The sequence below is a fragment of the Aspergillus sclerotioniger genome (assembly GCF_003184525.1).
Source record: "Aspergillus sclerotioniger CBS 115572 chromosome Unknown BO94scaffold_32, whole genome shotgun sequence".
Classification (NCBI taxonomy): Eukaryota; Fungi; Ascomycota; class Eurotiomycetes; order Eurotiales; family Aspergillaceae; genus Aspergillus; species Aspergillus sclerotioniger.
The window spans coordinates 45,485-67,053 of record NW_020291022.1 but is presented as its reverse complement, the minus strand read 5'-3'; the positions used below and the strand labels follow the sequence as shown (position 1 = coordinate 67,053).

At 53.3% G+C, this 21,569-nt stretch overlaps 6 protein-coding genes across 6 annotated transcripts; 4 read left to right on the top strand and 2 right to left on the bottom strand.

The window, feature by feature from the left end:
• Window positions 1-232: 232 nt before the first annotated feature.
• On the top strand, window positions 233-2,363 carry BO94DRAFT_559899 (putative G2/M phase checkpoint control protein Sum2; the record flags this gene model as incomplete). Its single annotated transcript, XM_025614105.1, has 4 exons — window positions 233-255; window positions 308-364; window positions 467-710; window positions 981-2,363. The coding sequence occupies 4 exons, from the start codon at window positions 233-235 to the stop codon at window positions 2,361-2,363; spliced, it is 1,707 nt and encodes a 568-aa protein (XP_025463355.1).
• A 1,093-nt stretch (window positions 2,364-3,456) lies between these two features.
• On the top strand, window positions 3,457-4,901 carry BO94DRAFT_559898 (uncharacterized protein; the record flags this gene model as incomplete). Its single annotated transcript, XM_025614104.1, has 6 exons — window positions 3,457-3,594; window positions 3,686-3,768; window positions 3,830-3,974; window positions 4,040-4,075; window positions 4,131-4,731; window positions 4,861-4,901. The coding sequence occupies 6 exons, from the start codon at window positions 3,457-3,459 to the stop codon at window positions 4,899-4,901; spliced, it is 1,044 nt and encodes a 347-aa protein (XP_025463354.1).
• Window positions 4,902-5,389: 488 nt separating this feature from the next.
• BO94DRAFT_422547 (putative nuclear RNA binding protein) lies at window positions 5,390-7,327 on the bottom strand (the record flags this gene model as incomplete). Its single annotated transcript, XM_025607414.1, has 1 exon — window positions 5,390-7,327. A coding segment is annotated over one exon (1,938 nt), but the record flags the coding sequence as incomplete, so codon positions are not given.
• Window positions 7,328-8,360: 1,033 nt separating this feature from the next.
• Window positions 8,361-10,421, bottom strand: veA (sexual development activator VeA). Its single transcript, XM_025606357.1, has 3 exons — window positions 10,329-10,421; window positions 10,062-10,232; window positions 8,361-9,990 (listed from the first exon to the last, which is right to left on the bottom strand). The coding sequence occupies exons 2-3, from the start codon at window positions 10,207-10,209 to the stop codon at window positions 8,378-8,380; spliced, it is 1,761 nt and encodes a 586-aa protein (XP_025463352.1). The 5' UTR covers window positions 10,210-10,232; window positions 10,329-10,421; the 3' UTR covers window positions 8,361-8,377.
• A 3,776-nt stretch (window positions 10,422-14,197) lies between these two features.
• BO94DRAFT_239315 (uncharacterized protein) lies at window positions 14,198-15,003 on the top strand. Its single transcript, XM_025606356.1, has one exon. The coding sequence runs from the start codon at window positions 14,419-14,421 to the stop codon at window positions 14,851-14,853; it is 435 nt and encodes a 144-aa protein (XP_025463351.1). The 5' UTR covers window positions 14,198-14,418; the 3' UTR covers window positions 14,854-15,003.
• A 4,918-nt stretch (window positions 15,004-19,921) lies between these two features.
• On the top strand, window positions 19,922-21,253 carry BO94DRAFT_239218 (putative DNA repair protein (Rad57)). Its single transcript, XM_025606354.1, has one exon. The coding sequence runs from the start codon at window positions 20,139-20,141 to the stop codon at window positions 21,201-21,203; it is 1,065 nt and encodes a 354-aa protein (XP_025463350.1). The 5' UTR covers window positions 19,922-20,138; the 3' UTR covers window positions 21,204-21,253.
• Window positions 21,254-21,569: the final 316 nt, after the last annotated feature.

Below are 21,569 nucleotides of genomic sequence, written 5' to 3'. Positions count from 1 at the left end.
AAGAGACGAAGAAAACTGCACGGTAAGCTTCTGCCGCCCACCGGAGCCCCAGCCTTTCCCACCACAAAACCTCCGTCTTCGATTTTCACCTTTCTTCTTTCTTCTCTCTTCCTCCCACTTCCTTCCCCCCCTGCCTCCCTCCCATTGAACAGAGTTTTCCCGATTCTTCCCCCCTCTCCCTGTTTCCTTCTCCTTCATATTGCGCGTCAATCGCGCACACTCCCTTGTCAGCATGGATATGAACCATTTAATAGGGTCAGTCTTCTATGCCTACTGTACTGGTCTGAACCAGGGTTTGTGCGGCTAGGCGGGAGTTAACACCTGGCAGTCAGCGTTTCAACCTGATCTCCAAGAGTGACATTCGGTATGGCCTACCATCGCTTCCTCAATCTCTTTCTCCTGCCTGCAGCAGCTCCATCGTTGCACCTGGCTGCCTCCTTGGCTGTTACTGACATGGCCCCGTCAGTTATGTTGGAACGTTGCATGAGATCAATCCTGAAGCGTCCACCATAGCCCTGGAGAATGTCGTCTCATTCGGGACAGAAGGCCGACGTGGCAATCCCAATGAAGAGATTGCCCCGTCAGCCAGCGTCTACGAATACATTGTCTTCCGTGGCAGTGACGTAAAAGACATTAGCGTAGCGGAGGACACGAAGGAAAACTCACAGCCTGAACCTCCTCAGGTGCCAGATGATCCTGCTATCTTGGGGGTAAGTCCATCAAAACACCTCTTCTCAAGTTTCCTTCCCCTTGACCTTCCGGGTGCTTTGTGTCCACGGACTTGTTCCGTTCGGACTATCGATTCAATGATGAAATATTTCGGATGTAAACTCACAGACCTGTTCCGAATTGCGCAAACAATTCATGTGGATATTTTCCGTTGCCTTCCTTCTGAATGATCGAGAAACAAAGCACCTTGTCACTGCACTTTCTCACACTTGCTTTGCAAACCATGATACTAATTTTGGTTCATCAATTAGAGCATGTCTCGTCCAGGTCCTACTCCTCAGGGTTTGCCTCAATCACAACAGTCTCAAGTGCCTCATCCGGCACCTCCGGGTTACCCCCAGCAGCCGCAGTTCCAAGGCTTTTACCCACCATATGGACAACGCTTTGGAGCTCCCGGTTTCCCACCTGGACCTGGTTTTCCGAATATGCCGTATGGAGCCCCGCCACCCGGATGGTATCCTCCCCCGGGTCAAGGATTCCCCCAAGGACCAGGCCAGTTTCCCCCTCAGATGCCTATTGGACCCCCTGGTCAGCACCAGACCCCTCCTCCGCAGCGACAGGGGGCTCCTGGCGCAGGCCCCGTAAATGTCCCTAAACCTACCTCGGAGCTTCCCGTTGGTGACCGGCCATCCAGTAAGCCAGCCAGCCGGAATGCCACACCCGCACCTGCAGCATCTGCTCAGAATGCTCCTCCGCCCCCTGTTGAATCGAAACCTTCTGTAACGGAAGCCGTACAAGCCTCCAGTATTCCTGCTACTGCGGCGTCCCCGGGCCTGACCAAGATCCCTCCTACTGGACCACGGAGCGGACGCGTTCAGCCGGCGATTCCAATCACCGCTCCCTCAAAGCCGCCTGTCCCTGCTGTAAGCAATCCTATGGTTGGTGCTGGAAACAGCGTGCCGCAAGGTACCGCTCAAGCGGCTATCACCGAAGCTACGCGTGCTGCCACTGCTGCTGTTGCGGCGGCCATGGCCAAGTTGCCTCAGCCTAATGGGCCGAAGAAGCCTGTGCACGGCGATGCGTCAGTTGAAGGAGTAGCAAGACAGTTGGCGGAAATGAAGCCCTACGAGGGCAACCGCGCGCCCCGTGGTGGCCATCAGCATCCTCGCGGTGGACGTGGCAGTCACCGGGCCCCTTACCAAGGGCAGTCCAAGAAGGTCGAGGTTCCTGAAGCGGACTATGACTTTGAGACTGCCAACGCCAAATTCAACAAGCAAGACTTGGTCAAGGAGGCCATTGCCACCGGTTCCCCTGTGCATGAGGGGGAGACCGCTTCCATCACAAATGGTGACATTGAAGGTTCTGATGTCGGCGTCGATTCATCCGTGACTACCTACAACCGGGCAACATCCTTCTTTGATAACATCTCGAGTGAGGCTCGTGATCGTGAGGAGGGCACAGGAGCCCGTGCGGGTGGCCGGGAATGGCGTGGCGAAGAGGAAAAGAGGAACATCGAGACCTTCGGTCAAGGCAGTGTTGACGGGTACCGCGGCAGCTATCGTGGCCGTGGCAGAGGCAGAGGCTATGGCCGTGGCCGCGGTGGCTATGGACGTGGGTACAACTCTCGAGGCCGCGGTGGCCTTCGTGGAGGTCGCAATACCTCGCAAGCGACCGGGGTGCCGACACAGACATAGTCGATTACCATTCCGCCTTTGTTATTTTCCATGTTGAAGCTTCGTTTGCGTTTAGCGGTGACTGTCTATTTCTGTTCTTTAGGGAGTGTTTAAACCCTCCCTCAGCTTTCTGCTTCTGATATCCCTGGCGTCTGATGGAGCATTCTGCAAACACTTGACCCTGGCATTGTTCATGGGGTCTTTCTGATTGTGATTGGGATCCTTATGGGTTACGGTGGGATTGGTGAGTAAAGTGCCGGGATGGCCTATTGCATCTGGTGTCAAATTTGGCGTTAATATCCGCATGGGTTGGTCATGGGCCTCCATTGCATCGCTTATCTGGACGATGGTGACGTTTTTTATGTTGAAGCCCGCCTGCTGAAAGTGCGAGGCCTTTTTCCGAGTCTCTTGATCCACGGAGCAGCGCTGCTGTTTCCGCCTGCTCGATGTGTTCGCTGTACTCGAGATGCCCTCGAGCATAGCCTGATGACCGCTTTCTGTATCATACACCACGAAGATTCCCCTATGAATACAAAACACAAAAAAAGGAGGCCAGATGGTCTACCACAGTCCTGTCCATCGATCATGTTCAATCAGCTATACCTGATAGTCTTTCTGTAGGAAGTATGCAATGTGCGGGGAAGCTTTCCATCTTCACTCTTGCTGCCCGGTTCCATGGAACAAGCGAACATCCTCACTGCCTCTGATTCGTGCACTGCTACTCGCCATGTCAATCTATTCCCCATTTTCGGCGGTCTCCCGTCCATCCTCGCCTTGACCAGGCTTCCAGAGGGTCTATCATGCCAGATTCGATATCTCGTGGGGCCCAACCCCCCATTATGACGGTTGCTTGAAGCGCCACGGCCTATGTATGGCCTGGCAGCCAAGAGGCCATTGGACTCATTTTTGGCCGAGGTTCCACGACGCTCATCCAGTCCCACCCTCGCTCCATTATGAACCAGACCAGCACTAGCCGAAGATAAGAGGGACTCGGCAACTAGGTAGCCTATATAGTGAGGGGATTCACCATGGCGGGCGCATCGAGACGTCTAACCAACCTAACTCAGACTCTATCAACCCCTCGTGCCTGTCTTCCTTGTCTATCAGTACTACTATGTCTACCCCCGGCGCACAAGTCCCTGACCAGCTCCCCTGGGATCCGAACTGCACGCAGTTTCCCTCTCGCAAGGAGTTGCCTAGGATTCCAGGTGCCCCGGAGGATGCTGCTTGGGTTTGGGGAGAGGATGACTCGGTAAGTGCTGATGAAGAACATACTATATATATAGTATACATATATACCACTACCATGGCTATATATTGATGCAACTACTACTACTACCTAGCTCGGACGTCTGAACTTGCTCACTCCGGCCAGAGTGAAAGCAGCAGCTAAGGAGATACAAACAGGAGAAATGATTCGATTGGAGTGAGTGTTGCTCAGTTAAGCACAATTACATCGTATCCGAGAAGGCTCACATCCAGCTCAGTCTCCCGCTGAATATCCCAAACCCACCAGCCTTTGGCCGTGAATGTTTCCAGCACACCATCAAAGAAGTCGTCAAGGACGTCGTTTACGATGATACCTATACATTGAACACACAGAGCGGCACTCAATGGGACGGGTTTCGTCACGTACTATCTATCCCGTTTCTCCCCCATCATCCACCCCTACTCGCTAACATACTCATACTATATAGTTCGCCCACCTGGAAACCAAAACCTTCTACAACAACGTACACCCCCCAGCCCCCATCAATAAAGACACCCAAACTAACTACTAACCCCAAGACCAAACCCACCGACATCACCGGCCCATCCCCCCCAACCCGCTGCAGCATCCACCACTGGGCCACGCACGGCATCGCCGGCCGCGCCATCCTCCTCGACTACTGGCATTACGCCCTCACCCACCTCCCCTCTCCCCACTACGACCCCTACACCACCCACCCTATCACGCTCGCCTCCCTAACCGCCTGCGCCCGTTCCCAGGGGATCGACCTCCGCCCCGCCTCCCAAGGCGGCGACATTCAAATCGGAGATATCCTGCTCATCCGCTCCGGCTTCGTCGAACGGTACCACAGTCTTTCCCCCTCGGAGCGCGAAACCGTCGCAACTCGCTCCCACGAACATCTCACATTCGCTGGCCTAAGCCAAGAAGAATCTATGTTGGATTGGCTCCACGATTGCTACTTTGCGGCTGTGGCGGGCGATTCTCCGACGTTTGAGGCTTGGCCGCCTGCTAATGAGGGCGGGTACATCCATCAGCAGATTTTGGCGTGTTGGGGAATGCCGCTGGGGGAGATGTGGGATTTGGAGAGGTTGAGTGTCAGGTGTAGGGAGTTGGGCAAGTGGGTGGTTTTTGTGACGAGTGCGCCGGCGATGGTGGTTGGTGAGTTGTTTTTTTCTTTTCGCTTTCTTTCTTTGGTTTTGGTTTGTGGGATTGGGTTGGGCACAGGATGATGAAGGGTGGGTCTGGGATGGATATGTGAGTGGGTGCTAATGTGTATTCTGGATATAGGTGGCGTGGGATCTCATGCGAATGCTACGGCTATCTTGTAGATGTCAGGGTGGGATTGACATCTACATGATGTTTCAACAGGTAAGTTATAACATGATACTTCAGGCAGTGAATCAGTCAATAGGTGGTGATTATGACGGCATATAAATACGACAAATATGTCTACTATGTAGTCACGATAAGCAATATTTCAATATACAGCACTACGATCACGCAGCAATCAATCATCCATGTTCATTATGAGTCATTAGTCGTTACATTCATTAGTGAGGAACAATAGGAAATAAACATAGAAAATCCCCCCTCACCCCTCATCACCACTGCTATCCAAGCAAACAGACATAGAACGACCCAAGTATACACATATGTACCCAAGTCAATCCATGTGTGGATAATCCAATTCATCATCGTCATCGTCATCGTCATCGCCACCTCACTCTTATCCTTAAACCCCTCTGGTCTATACAAAGACCATGCCAATATATTAGCCAACAGTAGCAAATTCCGGAGAACAGCAGAGCACCAAGGCTTAAAAGAAATCCTCCGGCCATTTAAAGCCATTGATCTCCTCTGCGTCCTCCATTTTGGCTCCGGCCTGTGCCATGGCCTTATTGCGCGCCTCGCACTTCTTCACCATCTCCTTGGCGAGGCGGCGGTCGACCTTGGCTGCCGTGGCGGAGAGGTCTTTCGGGAGGGGCGGGACAGGAGGTATGTATTCGTAGCGGACGGGCTTTTTCTTACTCGGGGACGGGGAGGTGCCCTCATCCGGAGAGCTTAGCGCTTGGGGCTCCTCGTTGCCGTCATCCGCCTGGGTTGTCGGCGTGGTTTGGCGGTTCTCTTTGTCATGGTCGTCAAGTGACTGGATGGGCTCGCCGGTACTCGCGGAGCGGAGGTCAGCGCGGCCTTTCTTCATGCGAAGGCTGGGCTGCGCGCGGTTGCACGAGTTCGAGGCTCGTCTTCGCCCGGAAGGAGACCGCGTGCTTGCAGATCGGAGAGGCTGGGAGCGTCGTCGTCCGCGCTCTTCGCTTGGGGAACGGCCAGTGTCCCTCGATTGCTTCCGCTCTACGGAGCCGGGGCTATCGCTGGTGAACATCTTCGGTAACTTGGCCCGTCGGGGAGTGGTGGCCTCCTCGGAGCTAGCGGGCTGGTCAGCGTGAGGGGTCGGGTGCCTTGAGTCTGTTTGGGCAGCTTTTAATGACTCCGGATCGGGTGATTTCCGCTTGAGCGAGGGACTGTCTGCGCTAAGAGAAGTTTGTCCGTGACGGTCTTTGGGGGCTTTGAGCGTAGTATATGGCGTCCCGGCGAGTTCGTGCGGCCCGCTGCTGAGCTGGCGTGTTGTCTCTCGCTGGACATTCTCTGCCAGTGAGGTCAATGGGGCCGACGCAACTCGAGGAGACGCCGGGGATACGACCCCATTGTACAGCAGTCTCTCTGAAGGAAGTGAGGGAAGCGCCCCTGGGACAAACTTCCGGGAGTAAGGCTTTTCCAGATAGGGGGTCGGTGCCAGCACCTCCTCCTCGCCCACGAGTGCGCGCAGTTCTCGACGGGCCCGATCCAGCTTGACCTCCAGGTCGCTGACTCGCTTCATCAGCTTGGCTTGCCGTTGGAGCTCCTTGCGGGACTTCTGTCGTCGGACGGCAGACCCCTCCAGCTCCTCCAGGAACTTGTTGGAATCTTGCCGTTTCACAAGTGGAATTCCCAAAGAGGACTTGGCTTTCCGCAGCTCCTGGAATGACGACCGAACTGAAGCCCCCGATTCCGTGATGTCGCCCGAATTCTGTCGTGAATGGCGCCCCACAAGCCCATTTTCCATCTGCTCAGGTATCGGGTTCCACGATCGCTGGGGAGTGTTTGACTCTGCATGCAGATTCTGCAAATAGCTTCCCTTGACGGTCCCCTTGTAGCCCGACTTCTTCAGCTCCGCATACGCTTTCTCCGCCTGACTGAGAGGGTCGCCTGTCTGCTTGACTCCTTCTGCAGGCGGTTTTGACCCCCAGGCCCCGAAAGGATTGAATGCCGATGCGATCGCTTTCCCGAACCGGAAAATCCCCGAGGGTCGTTGGCCAGCAGCATTCCGTGCGTCATCGCGCATGAAGATGCTCGGCGGTTTCTCGCTCACGCTGTCACTCATGCTTCCCTCGACGAATCGCGAACGTCGGCCACGAATGGACGGACCAGCCTGGCGTGCATATCTCAATGTCCGCGGCGAGCCATTGCTCTTGAGATTTGCCGTGTGAAACGGCCTGCGATATCCCGTAGTGATACTAACGCCGGGGTTCTCCTTCCGTGACGGAACCTCATGGTCCGTGGCATTGTCGTGTTGTTGCAGCGGCCAGTCATTCGAGCGACGTCGTTTTGTCGAGTGAACGGAGGGAGACCTGCTCTGGGCGGGGGGGTGGTCCAATTCCTCGGCGTCATCGAAGCGACCGGAAACGTCGGAGGTAGACCCGGAATCGAGGCTGGAATCGAGGCTAGAATCGCTGGAGATGTGGAAATGCTTGCGGACGTGAGATTCGCGAGCAGCGTAGTCGGCACAGGTGGACTGGAGGGATTGCTCGAGCTGGCGATCTGCCTCGAGAGGGTCGAGGTCCATGGTGGTGTTGACGTCCACGAGACACGAGGGCAACTGTCGATCGGGAAAAGATGTGTCAGGCCCACTGCGCAAGGGACGGAGGCTCCGGGAAGAGACCGATAAGAGGCATCAAGCAGGAAGTAGGGAGAGACTCACCTCGGCCGCAGCTTCGCGATCCGACATGCCGTCAGCTACGACGATCCACTTCCACTGGTTGGGTCGGGGAGATGATGGTTCATCGGAGGCAGCAAGACGGAGCGGGCGGAAGAAAGAGAGGGAGGTTAGGAGGAGGAAGGGGAGGAAGAAGAAGAAGCGCGAGTGGGGGGTGGGAACGTGGTGATGGGGTCGCTGGGTGACAGGTGGATAGCGGTGAGTGGAAGGAAGGAAGCGTGGATTGTGAATGTTGTGAACTTGTGACTTGTTTATTGTTTACTTACCCCCGCCGGAGTTCCTGGAGTATGCGCCAAGCCGCGCCGCCCGTTGGCGACCGACCCGACCGACCCGTCCACTCGGGTGACAGGTATGCTCCGTTGGCATGCTACTATCAAGAACAATGCCCTCCATCTATGCACAGGCACATACGCCGCGCCTCCGTTTCACAACATAAGACAATCGGCCCCGTCCAGAACCCCTCGAACAAGGAAGGTGGTATTAACGGCTCCCGAGGAATGCTCCCCGGGATAACAATGGGGGAATATGTATAAACAGAATGCAAGGGTGAGAATCATATACAGAAACACGGCCAAAATGTGAAGGCCAAGGTGGTATAAACGTCAAGTCTGGTGTCATCAAAGATACCCCGGGGACCTTGTTCCCCATCCCCCTAATCCCCCGATCCCCCGATCCCCCAATTTCCCAATAGAAAACAGACCCAATGGGCCAACCATACGCCAAGACGCCACCGTGTATAAATGTGCCAAATACGTCGCTTCAATGCTGCAGATTTCATGGGACCACCGGGGAGATTTTTATGGCCATTCTCCCATTAGCTCGTCGGTATGCCATCTCCTCCCCGTTGTTGAGCACCGCCGCCCGGTGCACGTCCGACGGTCTACGGTTCATATTAGGGTGGAGGTCCGAGTCGGGGCGCATGCCATTGTATAGTGCACGTTCACTATGCCCAAACGCATCTTCGTGAGGTCGCTTCGATGAAGCTGCCGTAATCGTTTCCCAGAAATTTCTCCTTCGGTCAAGGTTTGGAGTCGGGGCAATGTGGCTCGGTGGTTGAGGTGGATTGTGCGCAGTTGGGGCAATATGGTTCGGTGGTTGAGGTGGGTTGTTCAGCTTCGGGGCAATATGGACCGGTGGTCGAGATGGGTTGTTCGGATATTCAGTGGCTATGGATGTGATGGGCGGAAGCGAAAAGGCTGGATTCGTGGGTGTTTGGGCACGAGGTACAAAGGGATCCACGGCTCGATTTGTAGGAGGTTCCGAATGATGCCACGTGCGGATAGGTGGCAAGAGCTTGGGATACTCGGAACGCTCGGTTGGCAGCCGAGAAGACGGAGGATAGCCAGGGGGTGCAGACTCGACCTCGGTGCTTGTCGACGGGTTTCTGGTGTGGGAGTACGACGGGTGCGGAGAGTATACTTGCGTAGGGGTGGTTGCGGACTGAGGAGTTCCGGGTAGCTGCGGAGCTGAGTATTGGGCCCGCGTCGCGCCGAACGAAAGATGTGAAGTATATGAGGAACTGCGAGACGAAGGCGCAATTGGGGCAACTGGCGTTGGGGTCGAAGACGGCGGAGGTACAGCCGCAGGCGGGACCTGACGCGGATACGTCTGAGAATTCGGGAAGCCATACTCTGTTGCAGATAGCCGGCGGGGGTCCTCGCCCCCGTAAGAGGAAGCAGGACCAATGGAACCAATACTGGTGGATCGAGGACGCTCGGCAGGGTTGGGGTAAGCATCATGAGCCGAACCATGATCTGGCAGGGGGCCGGGGTAGGATCTGTCGTCATCAAAGTCATAGTCGTCAGAACGCTTGTCTCCCCGTCGTCTCATCCGGACGTCGCGCCTAATGCGAACCCTGCAACCCTGCTCTGCAATGACCCGGCTCAAGGAAGTGCTGGTGGTTAATCCGGGGAATTTCTTGGCACTGAAAACCGTGAACGGGACGGAGACAACTTCGAGACGGAAGTTCAAGAACGATCTTGGCGCCGAAGGCTTAGAACCGTTCACCTTCATCACAGGTGACAGAATTGGAGTTCCTTCATCCGCATCCTTGCTGTCCTTGGTCTCCTCGTACAAGTGGAAGCTTAACCGGTAGACACCCTCGTGCCGGACGGAAAGATCGGGGAAAATGAAGTATCCAGCCGGGACCGGACGGTCCAAGTATGCCACGCCTGCCACCGGTACGCCTGTGAGAACTGGAAATGTCGGGGTCGGAGCAAGTCGTCCTTGAGCCATCGGCCGGGCCGTTTCTAGGGTAGCAAACAGGAAGAAATTGGCGTTGTAGGCGAAGGTGATGTCTGTCCTATGCCGGTCATCCTTGGGGTCGGACTCGTATATATGTAACTGGACAACCGGTGGAGGATCAACAGGGCGACGGTCCGCAGACGCTGGCAACAGTCAAGCACGGTCAGCCTCATCTCAAATCATGTCCACATTGCATGCGGGGATCGATGCGTACATTTGGCGCCTGCACCGCATGCTCGTGCACGTTCGGGTTGTTGGGTTATTTTGAGGTAGTATGTAATCTTCTTTCCATCGCGAGTGATCCGGCTGGCGGTGTGCTCGGTCTCATTCACCGGGGGTGAAAGGGGTGGTCTGGTAGCCATATTGTACAGGGAGCTCAATCAACCTGCTGAAATTAGCATCTCAACCACCCAACCGGTGTACTCCCCGCAGTAGAAAGAATCTGGAACCCGCTGCCCAACCCAGCCAGATGACCACTCACTTTGTATTGAATTGGGAAAGACTATGTCGAAACATGCATCGAAAAGGCCATGCAATACTTTTCAAAAGCGGGCCTCGTTCTCTTCCTGCACCAGTATTTTGACGCGACCGAATGAAATCTATGAACCGATCCGGCGGTTGGAAGACACCACACCGAAGAGAAGACTTTGCGAGTGCAAGAGCGATGATCGACCGATAAGTGTCGCAAAATTTAATCGACCGCAACAGCCAACATGGAAGTGTCCGACCGGGGGAATGGTGAGGATAAGATCAAAGGCGAAGGCGAAGCAAAGCGTGGGTCTGTCGTGGGACGGATAGAGGCGACGGAACGATCGAGAGCCCAGCAGCAATTGACCCCTGCAGGCGATGGAGGGAAAAAGGGGAAGGAAATAAAAAAGAGGAGAATTGAAGATGGATGGGACCCGATCAGATGGAACAGGATAGAGAGAAGGATGGTGAATGGGGGGGGATGCCACCACGAAGACCGGCGTGACCGACCAGACGGAGCCCAAGAGAGGGTGGAAGAGTCAGCCGTAACGACGGTCGAAGGCAGATGCGCTATAGCGACAATACCTACCATGGGCCAGTCGCCCACCCACCCTTTCCTCTGGGTAAGACGGCCCCGACACCCTGGGTGTAATTGGGTAAAATTACCCTGCTCGCCGGACGGCCCACTCGTCGGCCCTGGTTCTTCACTGCCTTTCGAATTTCCAGTTATCGAACGAGAAAATTCCCTCCTCCTTCCCCCCTAGGGAGCTTATTCAGTCAGTCGGAATGCTTTCCGACCACGTCATGGATAAACAATGATTTTAGTGGCGGTGGTATCTACCTACTATGTACTATGTACTATGTACTTCGTGATCGGAATGGTCATGATGTCGGTCTCGTACTTCCAATCTTCCATAGATTACCCGGTCACTAACTCACTATTGCACTACTGCGCCGGAGGGGTGGGTACTGGGTCGGACTGAAAAGGAGATGGAGCCAGAAGAGGGGAAAGCAGGCCCGGCCGATCCACTGGGAGGCCACGCCCATGCTTTAGCCCGCCCTAGGGCAGCGGTTAAGTTCAACTATGGGTCATTGCAATCGCAACTGCGACCGGTCCTGCCATCTTCGACCTCGGGAAGGGGAATCGAATCGAGGGGGGTACTTTTACTTTTCTTATTTTCATTGTTTTTTTTTTTGGCAACACTTTTTTATTTTTAATTATTCTTCAAGGTCAAAAAGAAATTCAGAAATTATCTACGGTATCGTGTACAATCTCTAAAAGCGGTGGGTCTGTCTCATTCTGGGGGCTTTCCGGCCGGGCGGGGAGGTCAAGGCCCGTGATCTCAGAGACAAGCACGACGCATTTTTCTATGGAGTTGGAGTATACGAGAAAGAAGGCGCTCAATTGCACCAGTGAAGGCATGGCGACTCATAATCCCGGATTTCCTGCTCGGATCTTCGTCAAGAAATTACTACTAAGCCTTCTAGCGACTAACGGATTAGTTACCTAGTCTAGTTCTTACTTAGTTAAGCTGCCATTGTTGTTAAGCGACGCAATTTGAATGGATGAAACCTAATCGAGGCGGAGTTTCTAAGCCGAAGATGGGCTAGGGCATTATTACTTCGGAATACTGCCACTTGCAAGCCCTCCAGGGGTTGAAAACCGGAGGCGATCTCACGTCAAAGTGGAAGGTGATGTCCTGGCGGACACTGCTATTGGGTTCTTCTGATAGTCCGTCGATGAGATCTGTCGGGCTGGAGAAGAGTCCCTCACTTAGTAAGGCATTTACTCATTACTGATCTAGTCGTATCTACCTAGTACCTGCCTATATTTAGGTGGTTCTGCAGCAGCCCGGGATTTGACCCTTCGGGATTCAGCAGAGAAAGGGACTAAACCTTTCTGTGAATGGCATCGTCAGCTGGCATGTCCCGGGACGGCGTAATATTAACCACAGGGTTGGTAACCCACTGGATTTCGATCCTGGGTGAATATGACGGGTCATTGGATTCCGAGAACCCTTCACATGAGACAAGTGCTTACCGGACTGCTCCCAACCCCTGTAGGTCACGTATAAAACCGTGTATTATTGGGCTCACGATACCCAGTCCAGCGGGCCGGTTGCTTATCCCAGATGCCTGGGAACTGGAAGAAAGGATTTTTGAGGATAGCGGGGTTGGCCCATGCGCCCTTTGTCTTGCTTGTCTACCTGGTCCTAGTGAGGTAGCCTTCACCCTGCAGGTTGGGCGCTGCGCCTTGCGGCTAATCGTTTTGGCGGGCTGGTATGGGGGTTGGCCCGATTTGTCAGGTGCATTCGAAATTATGCTCCTCCTAATGCTGTTATGCTACTTGAAATATTTGCTTACTAGTACTTGGCCAAAGACAGTCTGTCACTAGACCGCTGGTGGAATGGACATGGAGAAAGATGGCACCATTTTTGAGTTTGGCTACATCGTCAGTAACTCTGGATGTGTACGTGCTTCGGGCCTGAGGGCCAATGGTCTCGAGGCAGGAGATATTAATCTTCCCTGCACCGAGTGAGACTGGTGTTGTACGGTTGTAACCGGAGTGCCGCCGTACTTTGGTACCAAATTAGGGCTGGCCAGCGATGGCAGTCGTAGTTTTCTCGTAACTGTAAGAGATAGGTAGCTAGCTGGTGGAGAGCCCGCCCGTAAGTAAGCGTGATTTCCGGTACCGGCCGAAGAAAACCAAAGAACCCGAGAAAAGCAAATCTGGCACCGATCGAAGCACTGACGATCTTAACCGAAAACTACAGGAGCCGGGGGGTAGGTGTGTGCCATCCTGTCGCGCGCCCCCTCTCCAAAATGAAATTAGATCTGCAACAGTCGCCTCGAGGCTCGAGCAGAAAGGAAGCCTGGCGGGGAGGGGGGCCGGGACTGTTCACCAGTCACCAGCGGTCTTCAGGGATCCCTGGAAAATCGTCAGCTCGACAATAATGGTGCTCGCTGGTCAGCCCCATCCCTGAATTGGCATCCTTGGTCCTTCAAGTAATGTTAGCCTTATGAGCCTAGATACACAGTAGCGCCTGCAGGCCCGTCTAGGCCGTGGTCTTGCCTACTTGAGTATGGCATCGACTGGCGTGTTGTTAAATAACGAGGTTGCTGAACGAATCGGAACCGGGGCCCTCCCCACCCCCATTCGCACCTGCGGCATGATTCGAGGAGGAGGACCCAGTCACCCAACAGGTGGTGCGCCCTGGGCTAGTAAACCCGAGCATCAGGCGTCGGCTTGACTCATTGGCGAGCCCCGAAGACGGTGGTGCAAGTGGAAGGTTTCAAATTCGCCCCACCACGACGGTCCGCACCGAATGAAGCGGCCCCATTCCACCCAGATTGACAGCTTGGTTCAGGCTTTCAGCACTCAGCAGCTTGATGCTCGGGCTTGTTCTCCGTTGAGCTATCTACAAGGCTAGAAGCATACTTGCTTAGTATAGGCACTTAGGCAGGCATCGCCGCCAGTCTGTCAACTCTGCCAGCAATGCCCTACATATCGCACTAGTAGGTCTGCAGCCTGGGACTTTGAATGGTCCAAGCGGATGCCATTCAGCCTGTTCCGCAGTGTAGAATGCAGCATGCACATACCTACGGAGTACTACTAGATAGATACTTGGGATCCATCAATGACATCTTCCCCCCGAGGTTTACCCTAACGAAGCATGTCTCGGTTTCTCAGGGGGTGGTTTACAATAAGTTGCGGGATAACGGCGAGGGACTCCTCGTGTACCTGCTTAGACTTCGACTCTGAGACTCTTAGACTCCTAGACTCCTACTACATTAGCATTAGAGGAGATTCCAGGGCCCACCGCGCACCTTCCCCGGGGTGACTATCGCCCCTGCCTGCCGGGCGGGAATCTCAAAGAGGAGTTTTCTCCGGAAGATCTCCATGTCAATCCCCTTCCCCCCCGATACCCTCATTCATCTCATCGGCTTGAGGATCGCAATGAGAATAGTCAGGACCCGTGATGGGAAGATCCAGGTTGAATCATGTCGAGCTCCTTGCACCAAGAATGGTTACTAATTAGCTAGGATGTGCCGAAACCGACGATGACAGCTATCTATCTAGTGATCACCATCGCCGATGGCGTATGTATGTCTGTATGTACATACGTATGTACTTCAAGCTCCTGGCTCGAGATAGATACGTGTTCCCCTCTGCCACCGTTGCCATACCGAATCCTACCAGTGCTTACGTGCAGCTGAGCCATGGAACCACCACGCCGCATGGATTCCAGAAAACTGTCAGAACCAAAGCGGTGCATCGCACTAGACCTCTAGGTTCACGATTGACGTGTCCGCCCAGGCTTACCGACGTTTGTAATCGAGGCAAAGAGCATCGCCAGAACCGTGAATCCGACCATGACATGCTTTGGGACCGGATGGCGAGGGTGCATCCGGTGGTGGTGGACTATCGAGCGCAATTGCCCAGTAACCACCCTGTCGGGTCTACCCGCATGGATCTTCCTGGTTGGGCTGCATGGGTCATGGGTGGTGCTGGAATTCCGGTATTTGAGAAGACGTAGGGAGAGCTCCGAGAGAGAGAGCATTCATTATTCATTCATCCATCCAAGGATATCCCCCCAGGTCGCGCTAACCCGGCTGGGAAACCGGGCTTCGATGTGGCAATAATCATCTAAATCATAATAATAATGAATGCCACCTCACCTCACCACATCACCCCACCATCATTATTATTTGCACTATACGGGCTATCTGAAGTGAGCCCGAGTCGGCCAAGCGGCGACACTCGGTCTTAAGTAACAGCGCTTGTACGACCCTGATCGTTGAGGGGATCTCGGGGATTAAGGACCATCCATCGACTGCTCTCTCTCCAAAAGCAAGTGGTTGGTTGGCAGGACGTGTGTGTGTGTGTGCATTCCTCGCATCTGCAGAAGATTTATCCCTGTTCATTAACCCCATCGATCGTGTCCGAGTAATCTCATTCCCCGCCAAGTTACACCCATCCCACCCTGCCCTTGGTCAGTGCCTCGGGTGGAATCCCAATAATACGGGGTAGATTGCCGGGTAGGCAAATCAACTGGCTGGGTTTGATTGCCCTCAACTGGCGCGAGAGAGAGAGAGGGAGGGAGGGAGATTGCGGTGGCTGTGCGATCAAACCACTGAGTCTCTCCCCACGATTACCTTTCGGGGACCATCTACGTAGCTCCATCCAACCCTGTGCCACCACCACAATTTGTCACCCAATAACTCTCAATATTCTCCCCATCTCCGGGCCATTCTGCAGGATATGGTCGTTTGGACCACCCCGTACCCCGTACCCCGTAATGAACCCAGCAATCTCTGCACCCAGTCTGTGTCTACATATAGTGTATAGTGTATAGTAGTGTATACCGATTGTCTACGATCGACTTCACCTCTTTATCTACCTAGTATCTATCTATATCCCATCCCGGCATATCCTTGCGCAGATCTTCATTACCGACTCCCCTCCGTGGCTGGGCGATAGTTCGCCAATATACATACGTAACTCAGGTATAATAGCTGATCATAAGGTCTCTTCTCTCTCTCTCTCTGTCTCTTATTCATTCGATGGATAGAGATTCCCACCTCCTATTACGGAGCCCACATACATCCAAAGTACATAAGTAGTAACTGCTGGAGCTGCCAAGCACCAACCCCATTTTAGGAGGCGCCCCTCCACTCTCCACAACGGAGGAAATAGTTTATCTATCACGCTGTCATAATATTGAGCACGGAGCCACCTGCGTACTCACTAGCTAGTATCTAGCTACATCCATAGCTAGAGTATAGTACTTAAGTAACTGACTAGTTGCGAGCTACGAGCTGACTAGTCTGATTTCGTTCTAGCTGACCGTTATTTTTTTCCCAGGGTACGGGGCGACGCGGTGTATCCCAGCCAGGCCCAAATGTGATGCATCAACTCCCCTCGTATTTCCGGGACGGGATCAGGGGCGGGGCCTTCGCAATTCCGGACCATTGCTCATCTCCAATCACGGTGGTTGGACGAGGAGACTTTGCTTCGTATCATCGATGGATGAAGTTAGTTCCACCTTCAGCATGGAGTCAAGGTCTGCTAAGTTGGTAGCACCATCGGTACCTAGTTTCCTTCTTCCTGGGCCGCCGTTGAGCTTAGGCTCGGATGCGGATGCTCGGTCGTCTGTGCGTACCTACGCGGGCGTTCCCATATCCTAGGGTGGGCTTGTGCGGTGTTAATGCATATTGGATGTCTCCTTTGCACTTGCATAGGGGGACCAACCGACGTCATCTTCAGAGATTAGGAAATCGGGTAGTCCAGACCTCGTCGGATTCCCTGGTGCGCCCACTAGATTAGGTTAGACAACTCTAGACAGTGTGACTAGTATGAGATCGAGGGCCTGGATTCTTAGTCGCCATTGTCCTGGAGGTCTGGAAAGAGCAACCATGGTGGAAGTCTCTTCCGCCAATGAAATGGTCGCTTCGGCTCGAATAATAGGTACGAAACTTGGGGCTCTTCTAGGCCCTTTCTTCCTGGTCTCCAGGCTCAGGGCTGTGCTCAGAGGTACATGACTCTTTCTTGAGCCTGGCCTGTGCATAATGTGGGGGGATGTTCAGCTGGCCGAGGAGGTATATTATCTTTCGTTATAGGTGTAGTTGCCTTGCTCTTTGTTGAGGCCTCTGGTAGTCCAAGAGTAAAGTACCCACTGCTGCGTGATCTCCAGCCTCAATTAATTCCAAAGATGCGACCAATGATACATCCCTCTGACCTTATCAGCAGCCAACTTTGGACCAGGCTCAGTAACCCCGACGGCCCGATGGTTCTGTCAAGGTGCATCCGTTTAGTTTCCCTTACCGGGAATCGTCCATCCTCGACATCGTTTAGGACACCCTGCGGAGACATCGATATCGGATTGAAACTTAGGTTTAGATATCCTTCAAGCACTGGTTCTGCAGGGATGGAGAATATGATCTCCTGAGCATGAGTCAGGTCGGCAATCCCGGAGATGTTGCCGGATTTGGGATTATATAATGGGCCCATCATATATTGGAGACCAAAGTAGCTCCAGGCTATCGGGAATGCGCATTGGCAGATAGGTACCTTTCTGAGCGTTCTCATTGCTGGAATCTACTGTGTACATGCCAGCTCAGTAGGTAGTAAAGGATCACCATGGATCATCGCCGACCATGCCTGCTAGTGAACAATGACGAGATGATATGAAGTTCTAACATACCTCATGACATAAAGCCCTTACTTTTCGGACTTAAGCCTCCCCCGTCCGATATCCGATTAGGGCCGTCATTGCCGCAGCCCATCCTTACCTACCCCAGAAGCATCACACCGGACGTTTTGAGCTCCTGACGCAAGGAGCGATGACCACATTTCCATTCATCTCTCGGATATGTCCGTCGTTATCGATCTGCTATCGCTATGCTGAAGGGTTGTTCACTATTTACGTTTGCTCGGTACGTTCATCCGGGGTGCAACATGTGGCTGCACACAGGTTTCATTCCCTTGCTTCTTCCATGGCGTGAGTCGGTCCAAGGGTTTCGGCACAGAATCCGATGCCAAATACTCATCTAGCAGACGAATGACAAATATTTTGCGAATAGGTCGTGTACGTATAGTTTAAAAAGTGTGGGGCTGGTAGGTATGCATGTTTGCGTCATGTGCATGATAGGGGCTGGTATCTCCTGAAGAGGGAGAGCGATTTTTGTGTGTCTGTCCATTGCCAATGTATCTGTTGACGGCCAGCGTGTTCTATCCACATTATCACCGGACTCCTGGCTGGGGGTAAGCAAAAGCATGCAGATGATAAGGTAGTATATCGCTGCCCGGGAAAAGTGGCATTGTTGGCAGCCCTGGTGTGCAACTAGGCCATTGGTGCTCCTCAGATTCACCCCTGGTAGCTGGATCTCTTGAGTGGAAGATGCATAGTCTTGTGACTGCACTTCAATCGATGCTGATATGGACTCGAGGCTTCTGGCCGAAACTGCCAGCACACTGACGATCCCTGCTCCTAGCCATGGCAGCCGACGAGGTGATGCAGCTAGACCGGTTTGTGTTCGTAAGTTTCCCGATCACGACTCTGTATCTCATGGGATTAACCCTCACTCCTCGATTCAAGGGGTCATTCAGAGTGTACCTTGATGTCACTGGGACTGACGCTTATTGGGTTGGACGCATTGCGATAGTCATCCTCAGAATGTCTCGGGATGTGCTCCGTGCGTCAGGCATACAAGGCTCCTGTTCAACATTAACATCTTGTTCATTCAAATATACTCCGTACGATCAAATGTCGCATCGGTCATGAATTCCACGTAAGTATACGAAGGGATACGAACTAGATCATGGATGGTCACTGTTAGTGTAGTATTCACGACTTTTGCTGCATAGTCATAGTCCTGCAAGCCAACTAGAATCGGTCAAGGTACATTTGTCATTATGAGCAGTATCCTAAGACAGGTAACGCAAGGTTCGGTAGAACAAACCTGATTGAAGTATTTATAAGCCGGTGGCCTGCACAGTTCTGGGCGGTTGATAACCCTGTTGCAGCGCCAACCAATAGTTTCTGGCCTTCAACATTCTGGTTTTGGATGACGGTGTTGGCTCAGTCGGTGAGATCTATACTTGTTGTTTATTCTAGCTATTCCCGACCAAGCATGAAAGGATATATGGCGTCAAGTTGTGTAATTACCCAGAATCCGGGAGGTCGATCATCACCTCACAAGATATCCGAAGAGGGATCTCATTACCAGATTCTTGCAATATCATATATTGTAGAGACTAAGATAATTTCTGACGAGCAGTTTCTCGTGAGAGGCAAGGTGGTGATTTTAGCATTATGCTGACTCGGTATCATGAATGTGAGGTCAATATATATATAACTGCCACCTAAGGGCAGTATAGGAGGTGAGAAGGACATACAAAGTATATTTCGGTGAATGAACATTTGGTAAGCCAGGCGTAGCCCTTCTATTGATGTGACATGGACCCTCAGTTCACAAATTGTCCAGAAGATCAGGGTGGAGGAGTGGCGGACCATGAAGAAGATTGAGGAGGTGGTGAATGGTGAAGCCGAGAAGGAAGGAGCCCCGGCTGGGGAGACTGAGAGCACGTGCACCCGCGTTTTCTCCGCGTCGCCCACGAGATGAGCGAGTCTCGATCTCGTCCTCCTTGACCCCTACGCTTATGGATCTTTTATCGGTCCTTCCGGACTTTCCGACTAAACCATACGCTCATATTATCCCGCCCCTCGAAAGAAGTCACATCACCACCGTCGATTTGATTACCCTCGATACCCTTGAAGTCGCCAAACGTGCTCGTGTTCCTCCAGCCGACGTCCGCCGACTGTCCGCCCAGATTATCAGGGCACTCCACCATGACGTCGGCTTCGAGGAGAACAAAGATTCCGATGCCGATGAGCCAAGCTCTAGCCTCGGTGTCGACATTTCTGTCTTCCCGGGCCCGACGATTAGGCTAGATCTATCGCAATGGTGTGCGATAAGTACACTCGACCCCACGTTGGATGCGCTGCTCGATGGCGGGATCCCGACTGGTTATGTGACGGAAGTGACTGGTGAGAGGTGCGTACCCTCGCTCTTCCATAATCAATAGCCAAGGGGGCTAATCAATCACAGTGGGAGTGGCAAGACCCAGTTCCTTCTTACCCTTCTCCTGGCTACCCAGCTTCCTGCGCCTCGTGGCTCGGGGAAGCGTGCCATATACATCTCTACAGAAGCTCCATTGTCAACACCACGTCTTTCGCAGCTCATCGAGTCCCATCCATATCTCTCCACCCTGTCTCAAGATCAAACTCCCTCGCTGGACAATATCTTGTCTATCAATGCCATGGACCTCGAGACCCAAGACCACATTCTCAACTACCAACTTCCCGTCGCAATCAAGCGATACAACGTTGGACTTGTTGTCATTGACTCCATTACCGCCAACTACAGAGCGGAGCATGTGTCGCATAATCTATCGGGCTTGTCCACACGATCTGGTGAGCTTGCCAGACTAGGTCAAATGCTAAGGAACTTGGCCGCGAATGAGAATATTGCAATCGTTGTCGCAAATCAAGTCTCTGATCGGATTGAAGCTGCTGGTGGCCACCCAGCCCTACTCCGTCCAGGTGGTGGTGGTGTCTCACCTATTCCTTCTACGCAGCAGCAAGCACTGCCGTCACATCACGAATCAGGAGCTGCGACACCGTTACCTCGAGGCCGACCTCTCGAGTCTCGAAACGTCGAGCTAAACCCACACAACCCTATCTTTCCATCCTCGCCTTCTAGTTTTGCCTCATCGCCATATCCTGCCGAGGACGATCTGCAACAGCAGCCGTTCGACGGGTCATACCTGATTGGCAACCCTGTACGGAACGAGATACTGAGTCTTCACCATCAGCAGCGGTTCTTCACCGGGTGGGGTGATACGCCGCGAACAACATCCTCAAGCTTTTACCCTGCTTTTCAACAATCCTCACAGAAGACCCCGACGCTGGGCTTGGTTTGGTCTACTCAGATTGCATGTCGGATTGCACTGAAAAAGGAGAGCCGCACCGTGGATTGGGAAGCCATTCTCGAGGACACCTTTGCGTCCAGTGAGCAACACTTGCTGCCCACTGAGGAGAGACAGGCCAGTGAGCCCCCTGCTATCCCCGACAAATTCAATCCAGTCGACGAGCAAGAGAAGCCTGTTGCTCCGGATATTTCCCCCCACACAACACCGACAAAACACCCTCAATCATCATCCCCGCAGGCAGTTACACGGGGCGTACGGAGGACCATGAAACTCGTATTTGCCCCCTGGACTGCTGGGCCAGTCACAGAGCAAGGTGAAATCCAAGACGAGGCGGAGTTTGAAATCTGGAAGGGCGGGTTAAGAGGCTGTACAGAAGATTTCGACACCATCTAGCGCTAGATATCCCCCCGATACGATTAACGACCGATATAACACTCCCTTCTATTTCCTCCCCTGTAAACCCCCCAAGAACTCCTCCACATAACCCCAAACCCCAGCCAAAACATCAGGGTTGCAACCTCGCCCCTCCATTCTGGGACTAGCGTCTCTTTTCGGCCTCTGGCGGAACTGGCGCCCCCGCAGTTGGCAATTCTTCCCTGCACCACTGGCAACCCAAGGTTAAGCTCTCCCTTGACTTCCCAACGCCCCTCCCCGACCTTATTTTTATGCTTACTCCCTTAGTCTTATCTCGATCTAAGGGGCCTGCGGATCGGACATTTATTGTTTTTTTGAGCTGATGCAGTGGGGCTGGGCTGGTCT